The sequence below is a fragment of the Salvia splendens genome, chromosome 7, assembly GCF_004379255.2.
Source record: "Salvia splendens isolate huo1 chromosome 7, SspV2, whole genome shotgun sequence".
NCBI classification, from domain to species: Eukaryota; Viridiplantae; Streptophyta; class Magnoliopsida; order Lamiales; family Lamiaceae; genus Salvia; species Salvia splendens.
In genome coordinates, this window is record NC_056038.1 from 11930930 (window position 1) to 11958380 (window position 27451).

The window sequence follows — 27451 nt, forward strand, 5'->3', positions numbered from 1 at the left end:
ACCATACTTAATTTCAGGATAATAAATAACTATAATTCAAATTATCATAATTATAACTATATTATTAATATTATATTTATTTTTATTATCATAATAATAACAATAATTTATTAAATAATTAAATATAATTATAATTATATAATAATTTAATAATTATTACTTTATAAATTAGTATTAACAATAAAATTGTAGTAAAATTTTAAATTATAAAAATTTATTCAATTAAAATTTAGTAAATATAATAATAATAATAATAATAATAATAATCTTATTTATTATATTATTATATATTATGATGTATAATCCATATTTAAACTATCCATCGTAATAATAAATAAAATAATATAATCATTATCATTTGTAATTAATAATTTATTAAATAATATGTATTATTATTTTTTATAAATAATAAATGATAAGTATATTTTTAGTTTAGTGTTTAAATCAAATATAAACTTTAAAATCTTGATATTTTCCAAACACAGGAAAGTAAAGTTATTAGGAATCATATTCCCGGGATTCATTTTCCCATGAATCATTTTCCTTGCTAACTTTACTTTTCCGCCAACCAAACATGGCCTTAAAGATATTGTAGTGGACTACTTAATTAGCTCGAACCAGATACCGGCAGGCTGAGTAAATTGGGCCAACTAATAATTCTAGATTTTTCCATTTAATTAGTACTCCGTATTCAATTTAAGTGATCAATATTTTCTAAAATGAATACTACATTACATGCTTTGAATTAGATGAGTAGATCAGATCTTGACTGACATCCGATTGGAAAAAAGTACTAATATATATTGAATTATTATTATTATAATTATAATTATATATAATAATGACAAAGCCATTAAATTCGTCAACTGCACAATCTTCTATCCATCTATCTTGGTCTATATATTCAATAGCAACTACATTTCCACAGAGAAGTATTAGCTTTTCTTTTGGACAAGAATTTGGTTAAAAAATTAATTATATGGCATGTGCGATGGAAGAAGACAAGGATGTTTTTCATTCTCCAGAAAAACAATGGAAGATAGAGATGAAAAAGTTGATGATGAAGACGAAAAGCAGAAGCTTGAGCTTATGCGAGCAGCTCTCCAAATGAAAATTCCCTCCTTCAAGGTACATTAGATTTATGTTTGTTCATATATAAAAGAACAATATTATGTGATTTTTTAGTTGCATATGGTTTGAACTCTAAGTGGCAATTGTAAAGATAAAAGTATTGAATATATTTTCCGTATTATAAATTATTTGACAGAATTATTAATTAAAATTAAAGATACTTAATATTGATTATAGTTAGGATTTTTATATCACTGGAGAGGTGGTATGCAAAATTCATTAGTACCAAATAAGATATTGAAATGTTATAGATTTATTTTACACTCTAAACACTTGTGCAAAAGGGGATCAGATGATCGATCCATGCCTTTGGGTATGAATCAACCTTAAATCCTTTGGTCATCTGTCCCACTTATTGAGGTCCTTACAAATTAGCACGGAGAATAGTTACTAGGTCTGCTAATTAAAAATAAATTAATTGTGCAAAACGAAATATGGGTATAATATAAGACGAACAAGAGATTTACTTGTAGTAGTATTTATTTCCTAGATGTTTGGAAAGAGAAAAATATAGTATAAAAATGATCTACCAATATTAGTACAATGTATGACTAGTTGCAGCAATATCACCTTTTAGCCACTTGTGTGGAGGCCACCGAATTAATATGATAACGTTAAGAATAATTGATGTTTTTAAACTAGTATTATTTTAGTTTTTTTTGTCAATTTTCATAACTTTTAAAATTAATATAAAATTATAACTTTTAATTTCCAATTATCTCATAATAATTAAAATTGAATTAATATGACAAAATCAAATATTATATGACCACAAAAATATCATTTTAGATATATTGCCGCCTTTTAATTAACATTCAATATATATATAACGCTATTTTGTTTTCTAGCATATTTGATTTTATCATATTAGTTTCAATTTTGATTGTAGTACAATTGAAAAAACAAAAAAATTATGATTTTATTATCTAGTTTCAAAAGTTATGGAATTGATAAGAAAATAATAAAACTTTGTTATTTAAATGACAACTGTTCCTGTAAATTATGAAAAATAAAAACTAACTATATGAAATGAACTTATACATATCAGTTTCGAAGTAGCTTGTGAGGATTGGATCACCTATTTATTTTGCTCTATCGTCTTCTAAATTTCTTCATTGGTGGTTTTGCTAGCTAGCTTACCCTTTTTAGTCACTTCTAAGTAATTGTTTCAGATTCTCGAAAAATTAAGTTATCCATAAATATATGGAATACACCCAAAATTTGATTTTTATAGCCTTTTATTCATAAATACATGAATTTTTATTTTTTAGGAAATTGTTGTGAGCGAATTTCTTTGACCAATAAACCAAATTTTCTAGAAATTTGTATCATTGATCTTTTTATGATCAGCTACTATCATAAAAGAACTATTATTAGGATTTACGAAGAAGCATTATCAAAACAAAAACGTATAATTGTATACATGAAGAAACGCAATCATAAAAAAGTTTAACATTCATTCACTGTGGCGGATAGTATACGCCCTTCAAAATTGTTCATATACGCTGATATTTTATATTTGAATTTCATAGTTTTTTCCAAATGTCTTTTAATAAGTTCCACTTAAATCTTGAAAATTTCTGCACATATATTTTTGGATCTCTTAAGATGAATTATTAACTTCCCCCTTTATATACTGACATAGATATGAATGTTGGCTAACATTTTTATAATCAGACCGAGCCGGCCCAATTCGATCGATTTAATCACAAACATACATTTGGTGGTAATTTGAACGTCATATACAGATATGGGATCAACTAGAAATTAACTTCCCCCCTAAAGTAATTAAAGAAAAACAATTTGTGAATAAAAGTTAAAACAATTGATCTTGCAAAATGAATAGGTAATCATGACTTTCACATGTGATAAGCTTGTAATGACAGAATAGATGATACAAAAATGCAAATTAATTTATGATCGATAGAGCTTGTAATGCAATTAAATCATGGCAGTTGCAAGATGCAAGCAGTAAATGTGATAAGCTGCAGGATGTAGACCAGCTAACGCTGAGAAGGTTTCTCCGCGCACGCGATCTGGACGTGGAGAAAGGATCGGCAATGCTAATCAAGTGCTTATGCTGGAGACAATCCTTCGTTCCAAAGGGTTTCATTTCAGAATCGGAGGTGCCAAATGAGTTTGCTCAGAACAAGATGTTTCTGCAGGGAACAGATAAGAAAGGCCGCCCGATTTCCCTGGTCTTTGGTTCTAGACATCTTCCCAGGAAAGGAGGCCTTGAGAAATTCAAGCGTGGGTCTTGCTTCTTCTTACTCTTCAACTATTCGTTTCTGACATGCCGTGGTTCAATTTCTAGGTTTCTTGGTGTTTTCCCTTGATAAGCTGTGTCAAAGGTGCTGCATTTTTCCATCACACAATGAGTTAGATTGACTGATGGTGCAAGTTTCAAAATCACACATAGGCATATGAATTCTTTTGTAGTGGAAAAATAATCAACACCGCAAGTGCTAAAGTCTGTTTCTTGAAAGCAGGATTCCTGATGGAGTGGAGAAGTTCACGATCATCGGAGACCTGCATGGATATGGATTCTGTAACAGCGACTTGCGTGCAAACCTTGCAGCTATTACCATTTTACAGGTTAGAGAGTTTACCAGTTAACATGTCAAACCGATATACATAGCCGTTGATAAAACAGAAGAATAATTCTTCCTAATACTGATCTTTCAACACAGGAATACTACCCGGAAAGGCTAGGGAAACTCTTCATTGTTCACGCACCATATATATTTATGACGATGTGGAAGCTTGTCTACCCATTTATCGACAAAAAAACAAGGAAGAAGGTGAGAGTACCTGTTTTTACTGAAAGCTTCTTCTACTGCATAGTGCATAGTGCGGTCATTTGATTTGGTGTCCCATTGTACAAGGTCGTGTTTGTTGATGATAAGAGACTGCATGAGACTCTGCTGGAGGAAATAGACGAAAACCAGCTGCCGGAGATCTATGGAGGCAAACTGCAGCTAGTTCCAATTCAAAATGCCTAGTTGATCACGATGCATCCCAGATCACAAATTATGTAATTCATACTTGGTACATGGCTGTATCGACTATCGATAGAGTACCTTTGATGTTGTTTTCCAGCTTCCTTTGCTACTCCAAAAACAAAAAAAGTAGCAAGTATATGTCAGAATGGTATTGTAAACTGAGTAATTGGCATTGTATGCACAACTACATATCTACTTGGACATCCGGACACTGACTTAAATAAGACCAGGAATCTGACTTTACCTTGTAGTAAATGCTAAGTATGATGTTGTATGGATTAATACAGGTGAGACAAAAGCTAATTGCTTTTTTAAACAATGAAGAAGGCTGTCCGGAAGTCTTACATGGAACATAAAACCACAAAGAGCAATCTAGATCGATACTAAACAAATGCAGATTGCATCTTCAGCGACATTTAAGATTCCTATTAAACAATTAAGATCCGCCAGACACAAAAATAGTATGGCATTTGGTAAGAGATCTCTTCTTGTTCTGTCAGAAATAAGACTATTCCATAAGGTTACAAGTGCCAGGGTGGCAGAAAAGTCTTCACTCATAAACTTCAAACTACACAAGAAGGAGAGTTTCGGACAGAAGTATGTTGTTCATGGCAGACCCTGTATCCTGCATTAGCAGGATGGGTCTGGGGATAAACAAATTTATTGTAACCATTCATTTATTCATCAGTCTTGTTGGTCACAGTATGAAGTACTACAGTTTGCAATTACTGTAAATTTATTTTCTTCAGTGACGACCACATTTCCTACTTATGAGAAGTTCATTCCGCTCTTTCTGATATATGCTCAAGACCTACAAACATTTCATTGAGCTCCAACAGTGACATGCTTATCATAGATTCTCCAACTGTTGCCATGGTTGGTGGTCCTAGTTGCAGCAGCCATCACATAACCAACGAATGGTCCTTAACTACATAGTTTACAAATTATACTAGAGTACCACATCTGATGACCACTGTGGTCTCCGTTTTCCCTCATATGCATAATTGGAAACAGCAGGGCTGACTTACAACATTAAATATTAGCTACCAATAGTCTCCACAGGAACAGGAGCCCATTTCAAACCGATGAAATCGAATTCTATCCCTCACTGTGATTACTCTATGCAGTACCTTCGATACAATTTTAATCCAACAGTGGCAATCGAGACAGGTACGCAGGTTTTTAGAAATTGAGATTTCAGTTCCAGGACTGGATTTTAGGATAGAAAAGGCCAAAGCTAGTTTTTCACTGTGATAGTTCAAGTTTTCTTCTTTCTCTTCCTCTGATATATCCATCAAAACTAAGTCTGGTGCAGGGACATATCCTTCCATTCTAGAGCGATGGGATAAAGCTTCTAATACTCTGTATATTGGTTCAGTGTCTGGGTGTGACCTATCACCTGCCTTGAAGTAGTGAATGGCACCATGCAATTCAACCCAACTTTTTCCGACACTCTTATGAACTCTCTTCTTATTCATGGAGTACCTTACAGTTTCCGCATTATCCCATTCCTTAGCCGAGCAATAAATATTCGACAACAGAACATAATCTCCACTAGAGAGATGCTTCATTTTGCCAACAGCAAATTCACCCCACGCAGAGTTCTTGTGAGTTCTACAAGCACTAAGCAGAGTCCTCCATATAACCACATCAGGCTCCATTGGCATTTCACTAATAATAGTATTAGCTTCTTCTAGAAGTCCAGCCCGTCCAAACAGGTCAACCATTGCTCCATAATGCTCAAGTTGTGGTTGAATTGAGAAATCCTTCTTCATCATATCAAAATACTTGCGACCTTGTTGAACAAGACCACAGTGGCTGCATGCTGTGATGATTCCAATGAATGTTACAGGATCAGGTGTAATATTATCCCCTTTCATGGCCGAGAACACTGAAATTGCATCTGCAGCAAGACCATGCATTGCTAATCCATTTATCATTGAATTCCAAATCGAAACATCAGTTTTATCAGCAGTGTCGAATATAGATTTTGCGGTTTCAATTCTTCCACATCTTGAATACAAGTCCACCAGGGCAGATGACAATATGTAATTAAGTTCAATCCTTCTCTCCCTCATTAGACCATGCACATACTTTCCATGGTTAAGAGCGCCAAGCTTTGAGCATGCAGTTAACACAGAAGCAAAAGTATATCCATCCGGGTCAATATTTGCTACAAGCATCTCTTCGAACATACCTATTGCTTCCACAAACAATCCGCTTCTTATGTAACCTCCAATTATTAAGTTCCATGTCACCACATCTCGAATGGGTAACACGTCAAACACTTTCTTGGCAGTATCAATTTCCCCATTCTTCACAAAACTGTCAATCAACAGATTGGCAGCGTTCACATTAGAACTCCTTGAACATATTTCAGTGATCAGTTGGTGAGCATATTTGGGTTTGTCACAAGCTGCATATGCCTTAATCAAACTGGACAAAAGTGAGGGGCACATTTCATATCCTTGTTTTAAGATTTTACCGTGCACAGTAGTTGCAGTTCTGATACTGGATGTAAGCTTGCATGATTCAAGAATGCAGAAAAGGGTTTGATCATCTGAAGAAATTGTAAGAAAAAAGTAAAATAATCACTTTCAGAGCTTAGACAAGCTGCAAGGTATTGTGCTCTTTCAAGTTGAGCAAATGGAATTATAGATAACTAGTATACATGAAACAAGTTACAATAAGTAACGAAAATCACTATATATATTATTATCATACCAAAGAATGTTATACTGAGCTCTCAACCCAAATGGGACACACATGTAATGAAATACTATACTCTTGTGAATTAAAGTAGGCAAATACTAACAGGGGCTGCAGTTCACATCTTACAAAATCCATGCCACTACCAAAACACAAAATATCAAACCGGATTTCCAAATTTCAAGTTTTTAAAAAATTTCAGCATAAACCACAACAAGATTGCATAGGTAACTTCTCGAAATTTCCTGGTGGGTATATAAGTCAGATCAGCATATCCACTTCAACATAGCTAGATCATCTCAAATCAGGATGATTACTAGTATTCAAGTCCATAGCTTTAATTACTTTGATAAAAGGAGAAATGAACAAAAAAGAGAGAGGCTATCTGCCAATAATTCTAATTACTACAAAATAAAATAAAGGTCTCGTTCAAGTATCTTTGTTCTACTAGGAAATTAGCCAATTCAAATAGGCTCACTACTGATAAATCCGGAATAGGCTCACCCAACCGACTAGTATATGCAACTTATGAAATTTGAATAATATATCCACCATTTTCACATAATCAGAATAAGCAAAAGTAGTATGTATAATTCAAAATAAAATAAAATAAAATCAAAAGGCGAAATACAAAAGTAGGAAGAGAACAACCTGTGGATGGATAAAGGGTTTGAGGAGAAGCGGAAATGGAGTAAGAATTAGGGCTGAAAATGGCGGCATATCCCCGACGGAATGGGCGCATTAGAGAATGTGATCTCCTCACAACTTCCATTCTACCGAATTATTTAATTCATAATCGTGATTGCCGCTTCCCGCCGAAAATCGGAGAAAGAAAAGAACGCTCAAACTTAGATTTGGAGGAGAGAGAATTACGAATAGACGAAGAGACAGCTTTTATTCTTTACTGGATCGAAATAGTTGGATCCCAAAATATGTAAACAAAGCCCAGCCCACATCTAATATAAGCATGCTATTTTCTTTTTCTACAATCAAATTTTATTTTTAACAAAAAACATAAACTTTAGAAATTTCTACTTCTTTTTCCTAAATGAGAAATCAAAAAATAAGTATATTATAGCAATCAAAATTTATTGGACTGAATTATTATTATCAGATTCACCGATAACAACCCAATTCGTATGATTTGTCACCACTAGTTGCTCTTCTTCCCAAGCTCCCACTTCTCTTGTCTCAAACTCATTCAATCACTCAAAATGAATTAGATCTAATCTAATAAACTCATCTGATTGTAATGTTGTAATTTCAGGAAACTCGTGTGCTGGCAGCCTGTAGCTTGATGTTCAACAAAAAAAATGAACTAGTCGTATTCGTTTTTTTGATATTCCAACTAAGTTGAGTCATTTTCCTTTTTGACTAAAAACAAAATATTTAATTACTCTTACTTCTAACACCTACTTTACTCTCTCTTTATCTTTCATAGAGTACTTTATTTATCTCTCCTACTTTTAATATAATTTTTTAATTTTTGTGCCCAAAAATTATGTCTCAACTTAATTGGAACGAATGAAGTACGGTAAATAATAGAACGGCATTTATTATGCAAAGAGGAACAAAGTCACCCCACGGCATATATGATTGAATACCATAATTTTATTCGTTCATATATCCAACTTTAATAACAAAATGACGGAAGCATGATTTTAATAGTGGGGTCCAAATTAGAGACTGGGAAAAATACTAAAATACCGCCCTTATCATACTGAAAAAATACCGAATTTTCGGTACAGTATAATATTTTATCGAAAGATTTAGGTAAGGTAATGGTACGAATTTTCATATACTGCGGTATATCGCGACATACCGATATTCGATATATACTCTAAATTAAGGTATATACGGTAAAATATAAATATAATTATATATAAAATATATTTTATATATTTTTAAATTATAAAATCTATTGTGAAATATAAATATAATTATAAATAAATTATGTTTGATATATTTATTAAATTATAAAATATAAATAATATTCTAAAAGTCAAATATTCTATTTTCATTGATTTTGAAAGTTAGGTATACCGCAAAAGTACGGTATACCGAATTTCGGTACGGTATTACTGAAAATGAGGTAAGGTATCGGTAGACTTGTCCAAGGTTTACCGAACCGTCGGTTAAAACCGTAACCGCCGGTTACGGTTTCGAACCGAAACCGTGAGAATTTACCCAAACTGAAACCGTCCCAAGGAAGATGACCCCTTCCTTGGGAGGCACGAGATTTTATACAGCTTTATTTTGTGTGTTAAGTGGAGAGAGTAAAGTAAGAAAGATGGAATAAAGTAGAGAGAAAGAGTATTTCCATTTTTAGTAATGAGTCATCTTGGTTGGGACAAACCAAAAAGAAAAGTGGGTCATCTTCAATGGGACGGAGGGAGTATATGCATATTTATGGGGCTAAGAATTACTCAATTTTTTATTATTAGCTTATAAAAAACATTCCTTTGTAATCTAGAAAAAACAATATTTACCTAAATAGGAAAATAAACATGAAAATCAGAAAAAAAAATTGATTTGATTAATAAACAAATGAATTAACTAAGCATCTAACTAGTGATGGAAAATCATAAATGGAAATCTAAGAAAAGAAATATTTACCTAAATAGGAAAATAAACATGAAAATCAGAAAAAATTGTTTAATAAACAAATGAATTGATCTAGGCATCTAACTAGTTATGGAAAAACATAGTAAATGGAAATCCAAGTAATAAAATAAATAGCTATGGTAGAAAAAGAAGGCGCCGAGTGTGGGTTGCATGTCATATTACAAACCGTTTGCGCTAAATAGTCATTTGAAAACTTTAGTTAGTACTCTTTTATCTTACAAGAATATGCACTCTTTTCTTTTTAGCACGTCCCACAATATGTATTTTCTAATTTTATAAATTTCTTTCATTTTATTAAGGTGAGACCAATTCTCCAAAAATGAATAGTACTCCTCATTACAAATTTATACTCCGTAAGTAGTGATTCGTAGGATCTATGTATTTTGATGGCAACAATTCAATAGTTAAAATAAGTGATAAAATAGAAAATTGAATTAGATACTACTATATCAGATCGTTTGTTAAGTCCGAGGTGGAAGAAAATAGATATCAGCAATTGAATACAGAGGATGCAATAGACCGTTATCATAACTATGTTACCTAGCTTGACCCATCTTGTTTAAGGATAATCTCCCCTGCAAAAGCTGGATTCAAATTTGCTGCCTAGACTTATGTAAAAGTTAAATCTATTTTGGCGTTTTATATACGTATATTCATATCGTGCATGTACAAGCTTTAAAGATATACTCCATCCCTACACAAAAAATAGTTCAATTTATGGATGACCTGAGCTTTAATGAAAAATTTGTAAAGTGAAAGACAAACAGAAGAAAAATTAGATAAGATAGGAGAGGGATGAGAAAAAGTAAGAGAGAAGGAGCAAAGCATTGGGTAAATTATGAGAGAAAGTTTTCATTGTTGAAAAATAAGACTATTTTTCATGGACACTTCAAAATGGCAAACGAAGACTATTTTTTTGTGGACGGACGGAGGAGTATATGTTTTACCTATGAATTGGCTGCAAAGGAAAACTAAATATAGATATATGTAGGTTCTCATGAAAACTAAATAAAACTAAATACTACAAATATAACTTTCATTTTTTGTAATAGTAGTAGTGTAGAATGAGTAATAAGAGCACCCGCAACGCGTCAAGCGGGTGTCTCGTATCTCGTCCATCCGAGACGAGACGGCAGTATATGAAGTAGGAATATGTGATAGAAAGAAATAAAGAATGGTAAGATGCATGGGTTGTAGGGAGGAATAAGAAGAAGGGGGGCCAGTTGTTGGCTTCTTCACTGTCTTGTTGGCTGATAACAATTCTGACTTTCTTTGTACTCTGTCTGCTATCACGTTGCCAAGGAATAGTAATTCTTAAATGTCCCTTTTGTATTTAACATCCCTCCTCTTTCAATATGCCACAATCTCACTGTTTTTCATTTTTATTCACATTTGAAATATGGGTGTGAAAACGGTGCTTGTGAGAAAACTGAAAACTTACCTAGTGTAGTGCATGAACTAACTACTCTGGTAACTATTAATTCAAATCGAAAACTGGAGTAGTAATTAAGTTTTTCAAACATCTATGTAAATTTGCCGAAATATTTTGATTACTTTTCTTATTTATATATCAAGCCTTCTAATTTGCGGAAATATTTTGATGAGTCTATTTTACCAATGATTTGTGTTTTGCTACGTACAGATTTACACCACTAACAAAGAATCATGTACTTGGCTATACATGTTAGGGTTTAGGTTTCACTGCTTATGACATACTCCTACTATATTCAACCTTTGTGCATGAGCACACACACCACTATCAAGTGCTATCAACATATTTTTTCTCTAGGATATGGCCTCCTAAACTACTAATTAACAAGATCATTAAATTTACAAATTACTATTAAGTTAAAGGAATATAATTATGTAATGAATCTTTATTTTCATTTTTAAGTACTTAGTAATTAATTGGTAAAATTTAATGGTCTTGATAACAATTTATGACTAGAACAAAAGAAATGCGGGGGTGGATTAAATGTGAAGGGGTCATATATTGCTGATTTATATTATGCAACTTTATAGTACATTGGTAAAATTTAGAAATGTTGAGACCATCCTCAATAGCAAAACAACTTGTTACATGTATATTTCAATCAATTACACGTGCATATAAGATTTAAATTTAAAGGAAGCATCCAAGAAAAAAAGCGATGAGGATTAGTAGAGACTAGAGAGAGAGAGATAAATGACAACACAAAAGATGCATGGAGTGATCAAGTACATTATGTGTGAAGAGAATAATTACAGCAAGGACAATTTCACTTATAGTATGCAGTAGGCTATGCACATTGAATCACACCTTTCAACCAGCCAATACAACAGTGCTCACTGCTACAGTACAGTGTTTCATCAGATCATGCAAACCCCAGAAATAAAGCACTTTCCTATTCACTTATTCCTACTACTACCACAAACAATAAAACTCAAATGCTCCCAAACTATAATGCATGCTTGCAAATTTAACTCAGATTTTTCCAATAATGTTACAAGTCCAATTATATTCAATTTTAATTATAAATTGTTTAGCTCAATATTGAACAGTTGTTTAGTTCTTTGCTTTTTTGTTATAATAAATTAACAGAAATTTTAAGACCGCGCGCGCGTCAGTAAAACACACTCAAATTTGCTCTCTAATATTTTAATATAGTTTTTTTTTAAAAATCCCATTCGTTAGCACTTTAAATGAAGTAGTACTAAGATTTTCAAGGGAAAGTAAAGAAGAGAAGTTTAAAAGGGGTGTCCTCTCCCTACACCCCAACCACAAACCTCCAACTCCAACTCCAACTCCAACTATAGCTATCACCATATCATCAAGAAATGGACCCTGATGGTTTCTCGGCGAGTATGTTCAAGTGGGGCAGTCTCACCCCTCCTCCTCCTCCTCCGCGGGAGCTGGGCGGGTTGGAGGAGCTTTTCCAAGCGTACGGGATACGCTATTTCACAGCTGCTAAGATAGCCGAGCTTGGTTTCACCGTCAACACTCTCTTGGATATGCGAGACGAGGAGCTTGACGACATGATGAACAGCCTCTGCCAAATTTTCCGCTGGGACCTCCTCGTCGGCGAGAGATACGGCATCCGTGCTGCCGTCAGGGCCGAGCGCCGCCGCCACCTCCTCTCCGCCGACGCGTCCCACGTTCTCGACGCGCTTTCCCAAGAAGGTCGGGTCCTTTTTTTTTTTTTTGAACACTAGCATTAGAAATGGGTCACTTGCCACTTAAAAGGCCTTATAAGGGGAAGGTTATCCATAGTTATATAGATGAGCTAGGATCATTATCAATGGGAAAATATTTAGGAGTTTTAACAAAAACCCTCAATTTTGTCTTAACTTGATAATGATCTGTTTTATGACTATGGTTGCATGTGCATGAAGAAAATAATGTGTGGCTTTGGGTGGGGTGTAGGTTTATCGGAGGAGAAGGAGGCGGCAGGGAGCGGAGTGTGGGAGATGGTGGTGGCGAAGCAGAGGCGGAGGTCGAGGATGGCGTCGATGGACGAGGACGACGCGGATGAGACCGGGGACGATGGAGGGAATGAGCGGCAGAGGGAGCACCCTTTTATCGTGACGGAGCCGGGGGAGGTGGCGCGTGGGAAAAAGAACGGCCTCGATTACTTATTCCATCTGTATGAGCAATGCCGCGATTTCTTGATCCAAGTCCAAAACATAGCCAAGGACGGAGGAGAAAAGTGTCCCACCAAGGTAACTCATGAATAACTTTTCAATCAATTCATGCTCCAATTAATTATCATTGTTGTTGCTATTTTATTAAGCCTGGTTTTTGATTAAAAATGTTGGTATGTAGGTAGAATGGAGTCGTATTTTAAATTTGAGAAAAAGAATTAGTAGTACAAGGTTGGGAGTAATAAAAAATTGATAATATTGTGGAAGTGAGAAATAAGTTTAGGATTGGGCTTAGGGAAAAAGGGCCTGATTAAGTCAGGTTGCAGAAGCAGGTGTCCACATGAGAACTCGACAGGTTGCGTACGGAACTGCTGGGCCTCTCTGCAACAAAAATAAAAGGGCCCAAACAAGAATCAATTCAATGCACATCAATCCATAAAACGCAGATTACTGACACCTGTTTCTCTGTCTGTCATTGAAAATCATAACCCTTCCCATTCCCCCCTAGGGTTATACAGTCATAATAATTGAAAACATAGAAAATGTAATCTGATTAAACATAAAAAAAAATTCATAAAAATAAAAATATAATGTGTGGTGAAAAACGTTTCATAAATAAAAGTGGACTAATTTCGAGAAACGAACTAAAATGACAAAAATAAACGGTTTATGACTGGCAGGTGACAAATCAAGTGTTCCGGTATGCGAAGAAGGCGGGAGCCAACTACATCAACAAGCCGAAGATGCGGCACTACGTCCACTGCTACGCGCTGCACTGCCTGGACGAGGAGACGTCGAATGCGCTGCGTCGCGCATTCAAGGAGCGCGGGGAGAATGTGGGGGCGTGGAGGCAAGCTTGTTACAAGCCGTTGGTTGCGGTTGCAGCGAGGCAGGGATGGGACATCGACGCAATCTTCAATGCTCATCCTCGCCTCTCCATTTGGTATGTCCCCACCAAGCTCCGCCAGCTCTGCCACGCCGAGAGAAGCAGCGCCGCCGCATCCAGCTCCATCACCGCCGCTGGAGTCGATCATCTCCCCTTCTAGCTAGTAGTGTATTTATTACTACTACATTTTCTGCCTGAGGTTTGCTTGCTTCATATTTTCGAAATTGCAGATTATTAGTAATGCAATCCACTTAAATTAGTTAATCAGTTATTCCCAATCCCAAACTCCCATTCCAGTTATATGTATGCAATTGGTGATGCCTATAATGCCGCACTTAATTATTCAACTTACAAATATCCCAAAGAGCATCTACAGTGGGATGGATGTTTCGGCGGACATCCCGATGGACTTCCCAAAAACACCCCATGCCACGTCATAAGGACATCCCACTGCATAATGACGGACATTTCCAAGGATATCTCGACGGACATCAATAATAATAAAAATGCACAAATTCACCAAATTAAACAATTTACGGAATTAAACAATTTACGGAATTAAAATTCGACACGAATACGGATGTAGAAAGTGCAATGATAATTTCATTAAATAAAAAAAATAAAAAAAGTACATTTCAACAAAAAAAGTCTAAACAAATTACATTATAAATATCAACGACGACCCCTCCGCGTCCATAGCTCTTCAATTATATCGTTCTGGAGTCGAATATGAGCTTGTCGTTGGCGCATGTTGGCAAATGCACGGACTCGATCGGCCTCTTCATGGGGTATTCTCATACTACATTGGCGGTGGCCACGCCGTGGCTTGGACCGGCAGCATCAACATCATTATTGGCCCAATCAGTCAGTGTTGGACCTTCATCTTCGACAATCATGTTGTGCATGATAATACATGGGTACATGATATCAGCGATGTTGTCAATATACCACAGCCGTGATGGACCCTTCACTACCGCCCATCAAGCCTGGAGCACACCAAATGCCCGCTCCACATCCTTGCGCGCTGCTTCCTGACGACCCGCAAAATAGATCTTCTTTTCTTCTGTTGGGCATCTGATCGTCTTCACAAAGACGGGCCACATAGGGTATGTCTAATCCGCCAAATAATAGCCCATATTGTGCTGGTTGTCGTTGGCGACGAAACTGACGGTCGGACCAACACCCATGCACTGGCCCTTGAAAAGGGCGATGACTGGAGGACATTGATGTCGTTGTTCGACCCGGCTACTCCAAAATACGCATGTCAAATCCACAGCCGGTAGTCAGCTACCGCTTCAAGGATCATCGTGGGATTCTTGCCCTTGAAACAGGTAGTGTACAGCCCTTTCCAGGCGGCAGGGCAGTTCTTCCACTCCCAATGCATACAATCTATGCTGCCCAACATTATCTGAAACCCGTGCTGACTCCCGTGCATATCCATCAGAGCCTGACAATCTTCGGGGGTAGGCTTCTGAAGATACCTATCCCCGAATATCTCCCTAACGCCCTCACAAAAATACTTCAGACAATCGCTGGCAGTCGTCTCGCCGATGTGGAGGTACTCATCGAACATGTCGGCCGTACCTCCGTTTGCTGCCTGATTGCGGCAGTGCACTTCTGTATGGGCGTGTGGCCGGGTTTACCAACCGCATCCTCCCTCATCCTGAAATGCTAGTATTGGCGCTCTAAAGCGCCCACGATACAGAGATTTAGCGGACGATGCATCCTAAAACGTCGCCGGAACATGTTCTCCCCAAACTGCGGCTCCGGCGTGAAGTAGTCCTCATACAGCCGACAGTGTGCAGCGATGTGGTCTCGGGGTACTATAGTTCAACGATGGATGGGTGAGGTACCTCCGGCTACTGCTGCTGCAAGGCTTGTATCGCGCGATTTATCTCCCTAGACGTAACGGCCCGTAACTATTCTCTAATTTGCTGACGTACGTCATCAGAAATTCTACCACTACCACCCACACCACTACCACTAGCCATTCTGGATATATAAAAGAAACGTAGAGAGAGAGAGAAACTTGTTAAAACAAGTGGTGTGAATGAAATGAAGTTCAACGAGCCGTATATATAGAGTTTTTTTTAATGAAAAATCAGGACGTTCGCCGAGACATCCGTCGTGTCACCGCAATGGCGGACGTCACGACGGACGACTCCGGAATGCCACGGAACTCCGGTGTCCGCAACGCATGTCCGCGTCCGCCTCCCAGCTGCCTAATGGCGGACGTCCGCCGGGACGACCGCCGTTGTGGATGCTCTAAATGACTGGAAAGCTGAATACTTGTCACAAAAATATACCCTCTTTATCCCTTGAATATAGTCCACTAACACTACAATAAATACTCCTTCCTTCTGTTTATTAAAAGAGTACATGATAAATTAACAAAATTTGTATATACAAAATTGAATATTTTAGGTATTTTATATTTGAGTAGTGATAAATTAACAAAATTTGTATATACAAAATATGATATTTTTTAGATATTTTACATTGTAATAAATTTAGAATGATTTATGAATTTGATATATTACATATTTATCCTTACATGACCATTTAAGAAAGTACTGTATAAGTTTCCAAACTGAATATGTAGTGATTTAGGAAAAGATTAATATGTCTTCCTCATTGTATCTAGAGATTAATATAATTGCTTAATTTACATGAAGGGTGTAGGCAACGAAATTAAATCTCTGCTTCAATTTTTCAGTATATATGGTGTTATCTATCTATACATATATAAAAGGGGAGTTTTGGGAATATTTACAAAACTGCAATTTAGATTTAAAAATTATAATCTATAATTAAAACTATTTTTTAATTACATTTGCCTTAACTATGGCAGTTTCAAAAGTGAAGGTTACGGAATATTTATTTCCCTCTTTTATATCATTAGAATATTTATTTCCCTCTTTTATATCATTAGAATAATAAAGTAAAATAAACTAGACAACAATAATAGAAAAAATATTGTTTGATCGATCCATCTTCATTCTGCCGTTAATTTTATCTTTATTCTACAATCAATACTCATAACATATAAATTAATATAGGAATAAGAAGGTGAAAGAGTCATTGAATCAAAAAGACTCTTGGTATACAATAAAATGTTTATAAATACTCTTTACGAGACAATTTTTTCAATCAAAATTCTGAAATTCGTCGACCCATGCTCGGTGTTGTTTCAATGGGGGATCAAAAGCCGGGCACGCCAAAATCAATGCTGAGCAGGAGATAATGATCTCGATTTTGCGTTTGACTGTCAGTCAAGATAATTGAGAAACGACGTCTCTCTCCGTGGAGGAGCTCTTCGACGCTGGCATGATCGCTGCAGATCCCTAACGTGGTGAGGAGGTTGTGGTCTCAAGTGAGGAGGATAATCCAGGGCTTTTTCTCGCCACTCCATAAGAAAAACAAGAAGACGACCTCACCGGCGAAAAGAGGAAGAGAAAGAAGGCCGATACCGCGGAAACTCTAAGTTATGTTATTTTATTGAATAGTTTAGACAATCACCTTTTAATTTTGTTAATAAATAAAATTGATAATAAATAAATTATTTTTTAATTTATTAAATTGTGTTATTTAATTAAATTATCTTACTTATTCTATGGACCAATTGATTTAAACATCTTTAACTTAAAATAAATTACATACTATATTATGAAATTTAATAAATACACTAATTGAAATAATTTAAATCATAAAAATGATACACATAATACATACTTAAATCCTAAAAATAAAAAATCATACGCCAAATCGTATGTTTAATGGAGTAGTATATTTTAGTATATAAAAGTCATGTAATTTAATGAAATAATTATATATTTAATATAAAGTTAATTAGTACTTATATTTCTGTACATCTTTTTCATTTTGAAAGTTGTTTGATTTTATATTTCTATAATACATTTTTTATTTTTATACATTTATGATTTTAGATTTCATACGATAACATTTTTTTTATCATTGCTTAAAATTATTTTACAGTATAAAAACAATGACAAAGATGATTATTTAAATTAATTAATTTTTGGTTTAATATTATTAATAACAACTATACTAATGTTAAAAAATATATATATAACTCAAAGTAATAAAACATCTAATAATAGGTTAATTGAAGATATATCATGCAAAAATACAGTAAAATGATTAATTATTTATATGAAAAATAATTGTGCATCAAATAATAAATGAATTGAATATATACATTTCAAATTTATCTTATCACATTTAAAATATTCAGATCCTAAGAGAACTCATCTTATCTTATCTCATCCTTTATATTTTGTACTAATAGTAGTATTAGTAAACAAGTATAAAATTAATTAAAACACATATTCAGAATGTGATCAAATAATATACTTATATAATTAACAAATATATAAGGAAAATATTCCAAAATTTAGTAGATTGAGAGTGTAATTAATGTTTTTAAATTTATGGCTATATTAATTAGTTTTGTAATGTCAGTATACGCGTATGTCGTGTATATATATAAAGTATATTATTCAACATTTAATTTTTCATCATAAGTTTTTAATTGTATTTTTTTATTTATTGGTGATAGTGTTATATTATTGAATTATATATTTTTTAATTATATGTTCTTGATGTGTGTTCACAATTTTTATATTAGATATGTAAAAGATTTTCATTATTATTTATGGATTAATTATGATAACTTATTTTTCATTTAATATTTATGCTACATAATTATTTGGTATTATATATATTCTGGAAAAAAATATAATGTGCCGTGCATATCACGGGAGAGATACTAGTTATTCATTATACAGCAGTTTCCTCATTATCTATATATTTTATGAAACAAAATTAAATACATGTTACATAATACTAGTAAAAAATTAATTATTTTATTATTAAATAATTATTATGATTATAATTACTATAAAATTGACTACATGCATATATATTTTTCTCAGTGCTATCCCCAACTAACTAATTATGATTATTAATCGATTTACTTGTATGCGCTATATCTTCAATAAAAAATTATGATACAAAACTAAATAGAGAGTATATAATAGTTAAAAATAACTTAAAATGAGTAATAATTATTCATGTCCAGTTATTTTATTTTAAATAAACCTTAAGATTGTAAATTATAAAAATGAATACATGTATATATACTACTAATTAATTTCTCATTATTAGTGTCATCTAATTAGTTGATGATCATTAAGTCGATTTCATTGCATATAATCTTCACATAAAAATTATGAAACAAAATTAAATATTAAATATAATAGTGAAAAAAGTGATAATAGTCATTTGCGTCCAATTATTTTATTTTTCATTAAATCTTAAGATTGTAAATTATAAAAATGACTACATGCGTATATATTTAATTTCTCAGTGATCATACAACTAATTGATGATCATTAATTCGATTTAATTGTATACTCTACATCTTCTTCACGCAAAAACCATGAAACGAACTTAAACATGATATACTCCATGATAGTGAAAAAAAATTGATAATAGTCATTCGTGTCGAATTATTTTATTTTTAAATAAATCTTAAGAATGTAAATTATAAAAATGATTAAATGTATATATTCTTAATTTCCCATTGCTAATACCATCCAACTAATTGATGATTATTAAGAGCATCTCCAGTAAGACTGGACGTCAAATAGCCCTCACATAGCCTTCACACTGCCACATCATCAGCACTACAATTCTCCTGCCACATCAGCTTGCCACATCAACTGGACATCAAATAGCCCTCACATAGCCTTCACACTACCTATCCACATCACTAATAACAATTATATAATTTAATTTACACTCGTATCAACATACGGAATTTAATTTACGAGACAAATACGGAAAATTCGAATAATAATATTAAAACTTAAAAAGTACATTAATTTTTTAAAAAAAGTACAATAATTTTAAAAAAAAGTTCAAAAATTAAAAAGTAGTTGTTCTCCATTGCTCGTTATTGATCTTGAACAGAAAGTAAGGTAGAGAGAGTACTCGTTAAAACAAGTGGTGCGAATGAAAATGACGTTCAAAGCGCGTATATATAGTGTTTTCAAAAGAAAAAAAAATAAAAAATAAAATCTGACGCCGGTTTGACGCCGATCCTGGACCCACAATGGCGCCGTGAGGATCGGCGTCGGAACCGGCGTCATCGCGCGAATCGGCATGGCCATGCCGATTTTGACGCCGATTTCGCCGACGCCGGTTCCAATGGTTCGGCGTCAGAACCGGCGTCGGCGAAAAATCGGCGTCGCGATTTTGACGGCGTTACTGGAGAGGCTCTAAGTCGCTTTTATTGTATACTCTACATCTTCACGCAAAAATCGTGAAACGAAATTAGATATGATATGTAATACAATAAAATAAGTTGATAATAATTATTGTGTCTAATTATTTTTTATTTTTGAAAAATCTTATGATTGTAAATTATAAGAAAGACTACATGTATTATTTAGTAGTACCTAATTTCTCAGTGCCAATTCGATTAAGTCGATCGATGATAACCCAAAACTAATAATCATTAAGTTGATTTTACTTTATACTCTACATCCTCATTCCAAAATCATGAAATAAAATTAGATATGATATATAATAGTGAAAAATAAAATAAATTGATAATAGTCATCTATGTCTAATTATTTTATTCTTAATTAATTCTTAAGATTGTTAATTATAAAATTAACTGCATGTATATATACGAGTACTTTATTTGTTAGTACTATCACTCAAATAATTGATGCTTATTAAGCCGATTTCATTGTATACTCTACATCTTCACACAAAATCTAAAAATAAATTAAATACAATATATAGTACAAATAAAAAATAAATTAAAATTTAAAATTTTCATTCGCTTGCAATTACTTTTTTTAATAAATTATTGATTATAAATTATAAAAATGACTACATGAATTGTATACTTACTCACTTAATATTATCATTTAACTAAATAACTATCATTAAGTCAATATCCTAGTATACTATACATCTCCATGTAAAAATCTTGAAACGAAATTAGATATGACATATAATAATATTAAAAATTAAATTAAATTAAATTGATAATACTCATTCTCATTCAAATATTTATTATTAAATAATTTTTAAAATGTAACACTGATAGGGCTCGTTCCAAGCATGATTTTATGGTGGTTATTATACTAATCAGGGTGTTAATGTTCGAAAAAGTGGATATTTAAGTGTGCAAGAACTAAGAAGCAACGAAGCGGCTAAATGATGAGTCGACCTAATCAAGTGGGGACAAAAACGGAGAAATTACCCATAACAGGAGCAAACTGATCAGGCGAGGGTAGAGGGAGCGACTGGACCTGGTAGCTGTGCGAGTGATCGAAAGAAGTCGAAATCAGGAGGCATCGAAGGATGAGTCATAGGAGAGAGAAAGAAGAATGCATTCCTACGTAAGGGCATTAATGCCAAATCATGAGGGTCTTACCCTAGGGATTGGTGCCCTAAGCCGTCCTATAAATAGAAGAAGAAATGTGGAAGAAATTATCACTTACAGTCCGCCATCCGTCATCAATCACTTCATATCACCTTCAGCATTAGGAGTTAGCATGGAGCAGCAGCAGGAGTTAAAGTTCTACCGCAGCATCACTCGCTTTTTCCTCGTCCGGGAATAAGAGAGTTTAGTTTAAGAAGAAACTCGTTTGTTCATGTTTTGTATAATATCCGAGGGGTTAATACATTTGTTTACTCTGTTTTTCTTCCGGTTATTTTGAGATATTTTGTTGAATCCACTGCTACGTTTAAGTTTCCTCTTAGTTTGATCGTATATTTCAAGTTTGTTTGTGGTTTACCTTTCGCATCTGAAGTTTGATTGCTGTTTGAGTTGGATTGTTGGAGCTTTTGTGGTTTAAATGGAGTTTGTTGTGAATGCTGGGTTGGATTAGGGTTTAGGGTTGGATCTGAAGTTTCTAGAATTGGACACTGTTCTGATCATGTTTGGTTGCGTTTAATTGTCGTCAATTTCTTAGATCTAGTGTCATAATGTTCTAATCGTTGTTTAACTTTCCAAATTTAGTAGTTTTTAGTTAGATTTAAGTTGATATAAGTTTTACGTACATCAGTTGCATAAAATTGGAATAGATACTTTTGTTCTGCTGTAATTTCCGTTCAGTTCGCATGGATCTAGCTCAGATTTATTTTGTGTCCTGTTTTACGTAGATGCTTTGTTTAGATCTGTCGCAGGTGCTTAGCTAGTTTATTTTGGTTGTTTGGAGAAGAAGAAGGTCGTGGTTTTTTAGAGTAGCAGTCTATGTCAACCTTTTCATGCTTTTCAACTTTATTTAGTGTAACGCTCTGAGTCAGTGGTCCCGATTTACTTTATGCAGAGTACTGCTAAGATGTCGAGTTTAGCTGATCAGTCTAAGTCTAGTTTAGTTTAAGTTGATCAGTTCAACAAAATTTAAGTTGAGTCGTCCAGTTTAGATCGAGTAACTTAACCCACTGTGAAGCGTGGCAGCAGCCCACAAATGTCTCAAACCCAGTCAAACACCTTCATCTCTATGGGATCGACCCTTACTTCCCTTTGCTAGTTCATAGTATTGTGGGTTAAGGGCTTGAAAAGAGAAGCGAGTTATGTGTTGTCTGCGCATCCAACGACAAGTTAGATTGGCTAGGAGTTGTCTTGATCCGTTGATCAGCGTTTCTTGATCAGTGTGTGCTATTCTCTTTGTTTCTAAAATTTGCGTAAACACAATACACTTGACATACACTCTTGCTCAAATAGCTTTTCAAACACTCATATTTTATACTCCACCCGTCCCACTTAAATAAAGTGATAACCTCTACATATATGTTAACAATTTCCTAATCTAGAAGTGTCGAGAAATGTGGAGAGTCCAATAGATATATTTTATCTCCAACAAATATACTTATAATGTGTAGAATAATCCAGGGATACGTTTCACATGTAGTATTTTTGATAGGATGCCATTTGTCACAATATTTAGCCATATATTGAATATTAAATAAAACATGAGAGTGTTACATAAAATTATAAATAATAAACTATATGTATATATACTTAATTTCTCAATATTGAATATTAAATAAAACATGAGAGTGTTACATGAAATTATAAATAATAAACTACATATATATATACTTAATTTCTCAATGTTATCACCTAACTAATTATTGTTCATTAAGTCGATTTCCTTGTATACTTTACAACTTCACACAAAATTCATAAAACGAACTGATTAATAGTTATTTGAGTCTAATTATTTAATTATAAATAATTATAACAATTAAATTGATAATAGTTATTCTAATTTAAATTATAAAAATGACTATACGTACATAAACTTAAATTTTCTTAGTGATACCACCCAATTAATTAATGATCATTAAGTTGATCTTTTTATATTCTACATCTTCATGCAAAAAATATGAAACAAAATTAGATACGATTTTTAATAAGTAGTAACAATAAAATGATTATAGTATGCGTACATTTATTTAATTTTCAAATAATTCTGGAATTGTAAATTAGAAAATGCATTTATATATAATACTTATTTTTTAGCATTATCACCTAACTAACTGATGATAATTAAGTCGATTTTCTTGTATTTCTATATCTTCACCCAAAACCTTTAAACGAAATTAGTATTACAGTATATAATAGCAAAAACATAATTTAAAATAATAATAGTTATTTGTTCAGTTATTTGTTATTATCATCATCGTCATTATTAATTTCTCTTTACTATAGAATAACTTATTGATGTATAATCACTTTTTGATTCTCTATATTTTCTCTAAAAAATTATGAAATAAAATTAGATACGATATAGTATAAGAAATTTGATAGTATGATATTGTAAATTAAAATCATAATAGTTAGATATATATTTAAGAAATTTAACGGTATTACTTCCAAATTTCAAATGATAATATTAGTTAGATAAAAATTTTACAAAGTGAAGAAATTCTATTTATGAATGCCTAAATAATGGAACGTTTTAATTGCCATGATTGTTTATAATTTCATACCATATAAGTCTTGTAATTTAATTGTGATTTGACTTTACAAAATTGATAAAAGGGTAATTTAGTATTGAAATAATAGTTTATGGGATAACCGGTTGAAATAAAAACCGGTTTAAAATTTGAGGGCATTTTGTATATACAATTTTTGTTAATTTATCTTTACTCTTTATATTTATAATAAATTTATGATTATTACTTAATTTAATGTATTATATAATTAGCCTTCTTTGCTCATTTAGGAAAATTAAGCTTACCATAATCAATATTTACACAATTTGGAAACGATTTAGCAATCAATTCCATATATAACATACATTAATTGCGTAAATTTTCTACTTAAAAAAAATGACTGCATCATATATATACAAATTTTTATAGTTTAATTTTTAGTATAATCAATTATCATCCAAAGGAATAATATTAGTATTTTGTAAACGACTACATGCATATATACTTAAAAATAGAACTTTCTAGTTAGAAAATTTCTCTCTCTACGAGGTAGGATTCATTTTTCATTAACATACTTTTTCTTTGTGTCTTTCTCTTACTTTCATTTTACATTAACATACTTTTTCTTTGCGTCTTTCTCTTACTTTACTAATTTTATAATAATATAAAATCTATGTTGTTTCAAAAGTTTATATTTTTAAAAAATGGGTGAACGTATATTTTATAAGGACACAACCACTTGCATTGGAAATTGTTTAAAACTAACCAACATTGAAGATGCGGAGATAAACATCCTTAAATTAAAGATGCATTAATTAATTGAATCTCTTAGTGTTTAAATTTAGGACGCTTTAAGAGCATCCGCAATGGCGCCCGTCCCGGCGGACGTCCGCCATTGTTCAAAGGTGACGCGGATACGGACGTCCGCTGCGGACACCGGAGTTCCGCGGCATTCCCGGGACGTCCGAGGCGACGTCCTTGCGGACGTCCACCATTGCGTTGACCCCACGGACGCCCCGATTATTTTATTATTTTTTTTTGAAAATTCTATAAATACGGCTCGTTGAATTTCATTTCATTCGCCTCACTTGTATTAACGAGTATCTCTCTCTCTCTAAATACTTTTCTTTCGAAGATAAATGGAGCACCACGATAGTGATTCCCCCGCCACGAGCGAGTCACAAGGACCGATCTTTCCCGTTGGCGGAAGTACCCCAATGTCCGGAATAGCGGGGATGATGCCCCAACCCCAAATGACGGCATGGATGATGCCCGGGTACTACAGCATGTACCCGTCTTGGTATGGGATGATGCCCCAAATGCCCGGGGTGAGTGTCGGAATGATGCCGGGAATGCCGGGGATGATGCCACCCCAGATGCCCGGGATGATGATACCGGGGAGTATGCAGGGGGTCCCCCAATCATCGGTGGACAATGTCTATCGCCCCTATATGGATTTACTGTCGACAGACAACCCCCCGAGTACTCCTCTCGAGACACAGTTCACTGGCATCGAGACGTTCTCGATGGAGGAGTTGGGGCTATCTCCGATCCGGGATTCTCTCACAGACGCACCAACGGCGACAGGGATGAGGAGGAGGACAGGGAGAGGGAGGGGCATGGGACGGGGCACTACCTCGCCTGCGGCGGGGTACGATGGTGAGGCGGGGGCCGCTGAGGGGGGGGATCCAGCGGGAAAAAGAGGACCGTCTGGAGCATAGAGGAGTGCATCGCGCTAGCGAAGGCGTGGATCAGTATAGTGGAGGATCCATATATCGGGGCTAACCAGTATATCGACAGGATGTGGTGGTGCATTAGCCAAAGCTACCTCCAATTCAAACAACCAGAGGGGAAGCCTCACAACGGAGAGCAATGCCGGAAACAGTGGGAGCGACTGAAGAGGCAGCTCAACCGATTCGCCGGCATTTACACAAACAACCTCCGCTCGGCAACCAGCGGCATGTCTGCCGAGGATGTGAAGCTTCTGTCTCACCATCAGTTCAAAGACGTTGCGGCGGGCTTAGGGGAATTCAAATATTGGGATGCGTATCTTGTGGTGCATACTTCGGCCAAGTTTACTGCGGGTGTTGAATCTGGCTGGCCGAAGCGGACGAAGATCAGCGCCTCCGGGGAGTACAGTAGCATGCTGGTTCCCACGAACTCTCCCCCGCCGAGGCAGAGTTCCCGACACCTTCATCGTCGGGCCACCGCCGTCACGCGGTGGGGCAAAAGTCCGCGGCGCGGATGGCGAGTGGAAGCGCCAGCGGGTCCGCCGAGGCCCAATCGGCAGCTCCTACCCAAAACGATCCCGAGCTCCCCTCACTCGCCCGCGTCGCGCAACATGAAACCCTGTTACGTGCAATGGTTGAATGGCGGACATCGACCGATCGCTATTACAGGTCGTCGCGGAAGGATATCATCAACAGTATGCGGCGCGATTTGGGGTTGGGAGACATGGCGGAGAGTGGCGACGAGGGGACTACCGGCGGGGACGACGAGGGTACTGGCAGCGGGGAATCCGAGGAGTGAGAAGACGGTTTTTTTTAACTATGTAATTTTTTTTTAATAATTATGTATGTTTTTTTGTACTATGTATGTTTTTTTAAAATAAAGTGGTTGCAATTTCTCCGTATTTGTGTCGATATTTTAATTCCTTAAATTGTTTAATTTAGTGAATTTGTGAATTTTTATTATTATGGGAAGTCCGTCGGGATGTCCTTGGGGATGTCCGCCACTGTGCAGTTGGATGTCCTTATGACGTGACAGTACAATGGGAAGTCCTTATGACATGGCAGGAGGTGTTTTTGGGATGTCCGCGGGGATGTCCGCCGGGACATCCACACCACTGTGGATGCCCTAAATAGACGGTATATCTAAATGTATATTTGCATCGCATATGCTGTGTCATAGACACTTAATCAAATAAGTTTTCAAATTAATGCCTTTATACATTGTAGGTACTAGACGAAAAAATTTACTACTATTATCATAGCTATATTGAATATTTTAGATGATAGTAATACTCGAAAAGAAATATGACTCAATTTAGTTGGGATGAAGGGAGTATGTTTTATGAATAATCAACAATTTATTGGAGATTAGTAGATAACTAAAATAGAAATAAACTTTGCAATTGGCTTAAGTTTTACATAAATATAATCGCGTCCAAACTTAGTGTAGGAGTATTTGTTTAAACAAATATGGTAGGAGTAGTATACTAGTATTAGACAAAAATGATGTTTGACGTTTAAACAAATCATTTAAATTGGAGACCCAAAACGTATTAATGGCTGCGTTTCTAATTATAAAGACACCATTAATTAAAAAAACTTCTAAAATATTATCCCTAACTAGTATCACACCCGTGCTATGCACGGCCAAATTTATTTATATCAAATTATGAACTGCCAAATTTATTTGTATCAAATTATGAAATACTTACTTGAAATAAAAATTATGTTATATAAGTCTGAAATTGTAAATGTATTTA

At 34.5% G+C, this 27451-nt stretch overlaps 2 protein-coding genes and 1 pseudogene across 9 annotated transcripts; 2 read left to right on the top strand and 1 right to left on the bottom strand.

Moving 5' to 3' along the window:
• The first annotated feature begins 991 nt into the window (after positions 1 to 991).
• Positions 992 to 4142, top strand: LOC121810405 (annotated as a pseudogene).
• LOC121811463 (pentatricopeptide repeat-containing protein At5g50990-like) lies at positions 2942 to 7688 on the bottom strand. 8 transcript variants are annotated; one of them, XM_042212330.1, is made up of 5 exons: positions 7494 to 7688; positions 4378 to 6693; positions 4212 to 4239; positions 3943 to 4129; positions 2942 to 3709 (listed from the first exon to the last, which is right to left on the bottom strand). In XM_042212330.1, exons 1-2 carry the CDS (start codon positions 7612 to 7614, stop codon positions 5177 to 5179), a joined length of 1638 nt encoding a protein of 545 aa, XP_042068264.1. In that variant the 5' UTR covers positions 7615 to 7688; the 3' UTR covers positions 2942 to 3709; positions 3943 to 4129; positions 4212 to 4239; positions 4378 to 5176. The 8 variants fall into 8 exon arrangements, with proteins under 8 accessions (XP_042068264.1, XP_042068258.1, XP_042068261.1 ...); XM_042212324.1 differs by having other exon boundaries at positions 3943 to 4239; XM_042212327.1 differs by having other exon boundaries at positions 4212 to 6693.
• A 4510-nt stretch (positions 7689 to 12198) lies between these two features.
• On the top strand, positions 12199 to 14263 carry LOC121740868 (floricaula protein-like). The gene is made up of 3 exons (XM_042133512.1): positions 12199 to 12627; positions 12871 to 13166; positions 13769 to 14263. The coding sequence occupies exons 1-3, from the start codon at positions 12285 to 12287 to the stop codon at positions 14132 to 14134; spliced, it is 1005 nt and encodes a 334-aa protein (XP_041989446.1). The 5' UTR covers positions 12199 to 12284; the 3' UTR covers positions 14135 to 14263.
• The last annotated feature ends 13188 nt before the right edge of the window (positions 14264 to 27451 follow it).